The sequence below is a fragment of the Daphnia magna genome, unplaced genomic scaffold (assembly GCF_020631705.1).
Source record: "Daphnia magna isolate NIES unplaced genomic scaffold, ASM2063170v1.1 Dm_contigs422, whole genome shotgun sequence".
NCBI classification, from domain to species: Eukaryota; Metazoa; Arthropoda; class Branchiopoda; order Diplostraca; family Daphniidae; genus Daphnia; species Daphnia magna.
This window is the reverse complement of record NW_025533312.1, coordinates 32359-40300: the sequence shown is the minus strand read 5'-3', so window position 1 is coordinate 40300 and position 7942 is coordinate 32359. Positions and strand designations below refer to the sequence as shown.

At 48.7% G+C, this 7942-nt stretch overlaps 1 protein-coding gene across 1 annotated transcript; it reads right to left on the bottom strand.

Annotated features, from left to right (window-relative positions):
- Positions 1 to 570: 570 nt before the first annotated feature.
- On the bottom strand, positions 571 to 3791 carry LOC123468764. The gene is made up of 3 exons (XM_045167982.1): positions 2316 to 3791; positions 1366 to 2263; positions 571 to 1190 (listed from the first exon to the last, which is right to left on the bottom strand). Exons 1-3 carry the CDS (start codon positions 3789 to 3791, stop codon positions 571 to 573), a joined length of 2994 nt encoding a protein of 997 aa, XP_045023917.1.
- Positions 3792 to 7942: the final 4151 nt, after the last annotated feature.

Genomic DNA, 7942 nt, shown 5'->3' with positions numbered 1-7942 from the left:
TCTGGATGACGACGGGATCGCCGATGGAAAACGGAGGGAGAGGTGCGCGCGCTGGTTGAAATGAGCGGCACGAAGAGTGCGGGCTCGCAAGGCCTGCTTCTCGAGTTGTACGGCCGATTTTGCCATTGGGGTGCGAATGCGCGGCGGTGGGCCGGAAGGCAATCTCTGACGGGCCGATTAAAAAACTAGCTGGGCGGGTGAAGCTCCGCCAGACAGTGGTGCGTTGCGGTAGAGTAGGAGGCCTTTGCTGAATTGGTCCATGTCGAAGGAGCCCGCCGACCACGATCCGCGGATGAGCTTTTTCATGCTCTTTACGGACACCTCCGCAAAGCCGTTAGATTGCGGATACCCTGCCGAGGAAGTGCCGTAGCTGATGCCCCATTCACGAAGAAAGGACTGAAATTCGTCTGCAGTGAACTGGGGCCCACCGTCCGACCAAAATTTGATTGGTGCACCCGCGCCAAAGGCAAAGAAGGAGCGGAGAGCGTCGACCACCTTGCGTGCGGAGGTGTTTTTGTCCGGAAAAGGGACGACGTGGGGCCATCCACTGAATTGGTCTGCGAGATATTATTAAAAATCGCGACCGTTGTGGCATCCGAGGTCGGCATGGATAAACTCGAACGGCCGCGATGCTTTCTGGTGGGGCAGCAAAGGTTCCGGCGGGTGTGAGGGAAGATGTTCAGTGCAAGTGGGACAAGCACGGGCCGCGGTGATGATCTCGCTGTCCATGGACGGCCAATACATGGTTTGACGGGCCCGTTGCCGTAGCTTTGTTGAGCCCTGGTGCATCAAGATAAGATTTTGAGGACCCTCACGACGAACGGCCTCTGGAATGACGACACGGCAGCCCATCACGATGATGTCGTCGTCTTTGTCGATGGCGAGGAGGCTTCTGACGCACCAGAAAGGACGAAGGGGCAGCGGTAAGTTGCATTTCTCGTTGGGAAAACCGGTTCGGATGACGTCACGTAAAGCAATCATGACGGGGTCAACCGCGGCGGCAGCTGACACCTTGTCGAGGAGCGGGTCGCTCGTGCAGGGGTCTGATCCGTCGATGGTGGATATCAGCGCCACACGGGTGGAGAATGATGTTGGGCCTTCCGCCAGTTCATCCACTGGATATGCGGGGTGGACAGGCGAACGCGAGAGGGCGTCGGCCATTAGATTCTCCTTCCCAGGGATCCAGCGGGCTGTGAATGCATAACGCTGCATTTTTGGAGCGTAGGCGCAGGATCCGTGGGTTGTGGCGGTTGTCCAAGTTGTAGTCGTTTAAGATCGGGATGAGCGGCCGATGATCCGTGAGGAGAAGGAATGATGGGAGGCCTTCCAAAAACTGCCGGCACTTTTGCATGGCCCAGGCTGCACCCAGGCACTCCAGCTCGATCATGGCGTAGCGTGTCTCCGCGTCGGATAGAAAACGTGATCCGGCCTGGACCACGTTCCACTTCCCATTGGGATTTTGTTGACGGAGTATAAAACCAAGACCCCTCAGGCGGGAGGCATCGACATGGAGGGCCGTGGGTAGTGCTGGGTTGTAAAAGGACAGCTCGGCGGAAGACGACAATTCGGAGCGGGCAGCGTTGAAGGCGGCGTCGTGCTGTGTTGTCCATTCCCACTGGAAATTCTTTTTTAAAAGGGGGGAAAGGGGGGCGAGTGCCGCTGCTAAGTTGTCGGAGAAATTGCCCATCTGCTGGCACAGACCGTGGAACGCTCTCATCTCCGTGATGTTGGTGGGGGTAGGAAATCGACTGATGGCCGATAAGAGTTCCGGGTTGGGCTGGAAGCCGGTGTTGCTCAGGATATAGCCGCCAAACAGAACAGACGGCTGGGCAAATTGGATTTTACCGGTGTTGATGGCGATTTGGTTGTCGGCGGCGCGCTGGAACACTTGTTGGACGAGAGAAATGTGCTCCTCGTATGTCTCGGAGAATATGAGGATGTCTTCAATTATCCGACGGCAATTTGGAATATCATCGAATACAGCCGAAACGCGTCGGCTGTAGTCGTCACCGGCGTGGCAAACACCGAAAGGCAACCGGCGGTACATGTAGCGGCCAAACGGGGTTGAGAAGGTGGTCATCGTCGCTGACTCGTCGTCTAATGGCACCTGGTGGTATCCTTTTAACGCGTCGATGACGGTGAAAAAGCGCATCCCGGCCGGAATCGAACGGACGGCCTGGAACGGGGTGGCCGTTTCGAATGTTGGACGGACGATGAAGGCGTTAAGGGGGGTAAAATCGACACATACGCGTATGCCGCCGTCCTTTTTCGGAGCAATGACCATAGGGGTGGACCCATGCTGTCGGCTCGGTGACCTTGCAGATGATTTGTTGCTCCTCGAGCGAATCCAGCTCTGTTTTGAGTTTTGGAAGCAACGGGACGGAGACTGGTCGCGAACCTCTCATCGCGGATGGTATGGCACCGTCGGCTAACTGGAAGTGGCAGGGAGGGCCTACCATGGGGCGACATATACCGTCGAAGATGAGGGGATGGGCAGCCATTAAATATTTCAGCTTATTAGCTTTCTCTAAATCCGTAGGATGGGCTGTGATTTGCTGAACGCGCCAATGGGGGTAATCCAGGGGTAGGATGCCGAGTTTTTTCTGCGTTTCTTTTGATAGAACTGGTTGCTGGAGATTTTTAAGGACGTGGATGGTGGTAAGTACTGGCGTGCCTCCGTTGACGGGTCCTACGCTAATGGTTGCCTGGAAGGTGCCAAATGACGTTATGGCATCGCCAGTCGCCGTTACGGCTCGCGTTGTGATGGGGCAAAGTGGAGTCGCGGCGAATCGCGATTGGTGAAGTGCATGTGGTACGGCATCAATCGAGGCGCCCGTGTCGGGCAGGAAGAGCACTGCTGTGGGCGTGTCGCTGTCGGCAGGCGAGACGCTGGTTTCAATAAGTTCCCCTGGTAAAATGGAACCGATGACGATACTTCCCGCTGTCTCGGGTTTCGAAGATTTTCGTGAGCAGACTTTTTGAAAATGGCCTATTATGCCACAGCCGCCACATTCTTTTCCATTGGCTGGGCATTCAGACTTTGGGTGGAACGAATCGGCTCCGCAGTTCCAACATCCGTGTGGTGGGGCACCTGCTGGTGGGCCACGCCGGAAGTTGCGTTGGGAAGCTGGGTGCGGGGAACGAGCAGCGGACTTTGAGTCGGTTTTGGCGGTATTGTTTTTGATTTGCTGGATAGATGGTGGATCGTTTTGCCGCAGGTTAGCTGCCTGCATTAGTGTTGCTTCGGCCGTGCGCAGTGTTGTTAAAGCGTTGGTGAGGGATAGTGTAGCGCCTTCCTGCAACAACTTACGCCGAACTTCATCACTGTGGACGCCGTAAATGATTTGGCCCAACAACCGGGTGTCCTGGCATTTGTTGCAACAATCCGTGTTGAATTCGCATTTTTGTGCGAGATCGCGCAGCTCGCAAACCCAACTGTCTACGGATTCTTTTTCACGTTGTATACGAAGGGCGAATTGTTGGCGCCAAACGTGGCAATTCCTCCCAGCGTTACACCGTTCACGAAGTTTGCCGATGGTAATGTCGGGGTCACCAAGTTCGGCATCGGACAGGCCCATCGTGCAGATGGCCTGTAAAGTAGGCTTTGATAAGCAGGACAGCAGCATATTTGCCTTATAGGACCCGCGGTCCGCTTGAGGAAGGGCTGTATCGATGGTAGATAAGGCCAAAAATATAGTCCACTGGCGCTGCCAGAGCTCAAAGGCGTCCTTATATTCGTCAAAATCGAACGGTGGCGGGGAGCCGTAGGGCTTAAATGGCTTCGGGGGCATGGTGGACGACGAAGTTCAGATGCGCCCAACACGGAGGATGACCGCAGGCAGGGACGAGCAAAGAAGGAAACTGATCACACAAAAACAAAATGGCAGATGGAAAAATGTGCTGCGGGATATGGCTGAGTTTGAGTACGATGTAGCCTGTGATGCGTCACAACACAAAGGGTAATATAATTCACATCCACATTTTAGGTAAGGGTACACAGTGTAAATGGTGAAACACGGGGTAGTGCCGTGTGGCTACGGTTGAGTTAAAGTGGGAGGCTGGTAGTGCCGTGCGCAACCACGTGGTGGGAGTCGGTAGGTAGAGTGTGCACGAGAGTTTCACAAGGCGATATGAAAATGTTTAGTCAACTCACAAAGGACACAGTCACGGTTCACGTGTGGGAGGGGGGGTGGTGACGATAACCAACTGCGCCATGGAAAGAAGTCTGTATCAAATCCGTGTAACAAGAAGGGAGCCGGGTACAAGCAAGACCGTATCCTACGCTTGAGCTCTACACACTGCCCACTTAACGGGGGGGAGGGGGAGACATCATTGCCAGGTCATTCCAGCAAGTATATTTGATGCTGTTTTTATATAGAAGTAAAAACTCATGGTATACCAGTGTATTCACATTGAATACAAGTATATTTGATGCTGTTTACATATAGAAGTAAAAACTCATGGTATAACAGTGTATTCACATTGAATACAAGTATATTCCATGAAGTTTACATATAGAAGTAAAAACTCATGGTATAACAGTGTATTCACATTGAATACAAGTATATTTGATGCTGTTTACATATAGAAGGAAAAACTCAAGGTATAACAGTGTATTCACATTGAATACAAGTATATTTGATGCTGTTTACATATAGAAGTAAAAACTCATGGTATAACAGTGTATTCACATTGAATACAAGTATATTCCATGCAGTTTACATATAGAAATAAAAACTCATGGTATAACAGTGTATTCACATTGAATACAAGTATATTTGATGCTGTTTACATATAGAAGTAAAAACTCATGGTATAACAGTGTATTCACATTGAATACAAGTATATTTGATACAGTTTACATATAGAAGTAAAAACTCATGGTATAACAGTGTATTCACATTGAATACAAGTATATTTGATGCTGTTTACATATAGAAGTAAAAACTCATGGTATAACAGTGTATTCACATTGAAAACAAGTATATTCCATGCAGTTTACATATAGAAGTAAAAACTCATGGTATAACAGTGTATTCACATTGAATACAAGTATATTTGATGCTGTTTACATATAGAAGTAAAAACTCATGGTATAACAGTGTATTCACATTGAATACAAGTATATTTGATACAGTTTACATATAGAAGTAAAAACTCATGGTATAACAGTGTATTCACATTGAATACAAGTATATTCCATGCAGTTTACATATAGAAGTAAAAACTCATGGTATAAAAGTGTATTCACATTGAATACAAGTATATTCCATGCAGTTTACATATAGAAGTAAAAACTCATGGTATAACAGTGTATTCACATTGAATACAAGTATATTTGATGCTGTTTACATATAGAAGTAAAAACTCATGGTATAACAGTGTATTCACATTGAATACAAGTATATTTGTTGCTGTTTACATATAGAAGTAAAAACTCATGGTTTAACAGTGTATTCACATTGAATACAAGTATATTCCATGCAGTTTACATATAGAAGTAAAAACTCATGGTATAACAGTGTATTCACATTGAATACAAGTATATTTGATGCTGTTTACATATAGAAGTAAAAACTCATGGTATAACAGTGTATTCACATTGAATACAAGTATATTCCATGCAGTTTACATATAGAAGTAAAAATTCATGGTATAACAGTGTATTCACATTGAATACAAGTATATTCGATGCTGTTTACATATAGAAGTAAAAACTCATGGTATAACAGTGTATTCCCATTGAAAACAAGTATATTTGATGCTGTTTACATATAGAAGTAAAAACTTATGGTATAACAGTGTATTCACATTGAATACAAGTATATTTGATACAGTTTACATATAGAAGTAAAAACTCATGGTATAACAGTGTATTCACATTGAATACAAGTATATTCCATGCAGTTTACATATAGAAGTAAAAACTCATGGTATAACAGTGTATTCACATTGAATACAAGTATATTCCATGCAGTTTACATATAGAAGTAAAAACTCATGGTATAACAGTGTATTCACATTGAATACAAGTATATTTGATGCTGTTTACATATAGAAGTAAAAACTCATGGTATAACAGTGTATTGTCGCGGTTATTTGAGGCCCCATGGACTAGTTGTCACGTCCGGCGCTTCTGTATCGGCTATTGACCGCAACTCTACCCGAGATGTCCGGCAGTCTTGTCAGCAGATATTTCTCCCGGTAGCTGCTGTCTACGTTAGTGCATAAATACTTGTGTGTGTCCCTTGCTGTGCCCCCAGTCTAGTTGTAACTGTTTGTTAGTACTGTGTGTGTGTGAGCGCATCGACAGTGAATACAATCTTAATCGCTACTTGAGTCTCAGCGTTATTCCTCCGTGCTACATGGTGGAGATGCAGAACTTGTGGTAAGTCTTTGCGCTGTTTCATTCTATTGTGCTCTAGTTGTGCGGAGGCGGGGGCTGTTAGGGGCTTCCGAGAGTCGTCGACCCAACCGGCCTACGTGCCTTAAACTGTTGGGGTACGAAGCCACAGCACCGGCCGTGTGACGGGCGATTAGGGTGCGATAGCGCGGGGACGGCCATAAGAATTTCTGGGGAGGTAGGTGTGACCTAGTGGTGATTAAGGGGGCGTAGAGGCGGACAGTGGTGCGCTGCAAGGCGGTAGATCACCGCCGGTAACGATTGAAAAAATCGGGACGACGAGGGGTTCGTCGGGAAGCGGCAGGTTGTCGTGGGCGACGATCTAGGGATCGGGGGTAGACGGTGTGTCATCCGTCAGGTAACGACGGTCGATCGTTGGTGGGGGAGTGGGAGTTTTGTGCAGAAGGCGGTAGATGAGTGGGGGTGCTGGAAGAGGCAGGGGAAGACAGCGCCCTCGAGACGAGTTTGGGCGATTTACGCCAAGGAGTGATCAGGCAATCGTAGGCAGTGACAGCGGAACCCTCAGTCGTTTGGACGACGTTGTAGGGGAGCCGGGAGGATTATCCGAGAGAGAAGACCGATCAGGGGTTATAGCAAGGGAAAGTAATTTGGGACAACACCAGGCTAGTATTAGCGAGGAAGAAACTGTAGCGTGGGCTGACGGCGAGGACAGCTCCAATTCGGAAAGCAGTGAAGGTGGGTTAGAGTGGGATTTTGAGGCTTTTCGGCGCAGATCCTCGGTGGTAAGCGCTCGATTGCTACGCAGCAGGGCCGCCAGAAATTCTGTTGTAGCTGGGGTAGTCGCACCCCTTAATCCCGTAGGGATGGCGGCCCAGATTAAATTCCAGACTCCCCCCACATTCACCGGGCGGGATGGGGAAGACGTAGTAAGTTGGATCCATCGCTACGAAAAGGTGGGGAGATACAACCGGTGGGGTGAAAACGAGCTCAGGGACCACATCGAGCTGTCGTTAGAAGGGGCTGCGGGTAAATGGTATGCATGCATGGAGGCATCAGGCAACCTTCCCGCTGCGTGGTCAGACGCACAAGGGCCCCCGGTGGTGGAAGGAGTAAAATCAGCGCTGTTGACACAGTTTACGCCCGTAAACTATGTGCAACATAACGAGGTTAAACTGCGCGGGAGGAAGCAGGGAATTGAAGAATCGACCCTAGAATACTACTACGATGTGCTCGATCTATGCCGTAGGGTAGATCCGCATATGGCTGAGGCCACGAAGCTAGCACGTCTCTGGCAGGGTTTGCGTCCTAGTGTCCTAGAAAAACTATGGAGTTTAAAGCCCACCAACTGCAATGAGTTTCTCCAAGAAGTAAAACGCTTCCAGGAGATGACCGATCGAGGGAAGCAAGACGAGTGGGCGATGGGAGTGATGGGAAGGGAGGAAAGAACCCAGCAAGGGGCAGCAAGATGCGTCCGTAGCTACGAGGTTGGAGAAAATCGAAAAGATGTTCGAAGACTTAATGCAGAAAAGAGATAATTTGAACCAAGGGAGAAACATTAATAGAGGGAGAGATCCAAAG

What these genes read in the sequence shown, in the direction of transcription:
- LOC123468764 (XM_045167982.1), bottom strand. Translation starts at nt 3,791, where the DNA reads ATGCCCCCGAAGCCATTTAAGCCCTACGGCTCCCCGCCACCGTTCGAT. An exon ending in AGCAACAAATCATCTGCAAG is followed by an intron (nt 2,264 to 2,315) that starts GTCACCGAGCCG and finishes GCTCCGAAAAAG; the next exon opens with GACGGCGGCATACGCGTATG. An exon ending in GATCGAGCTGGAGTGCCTGG is followed by an intron (nt 1,191 to 1,365) that starts GTGCAGCCTGGG and finishes ATGCATTCACAG; the next exon opens with CCCGCTGGATCCCTGGGAAG.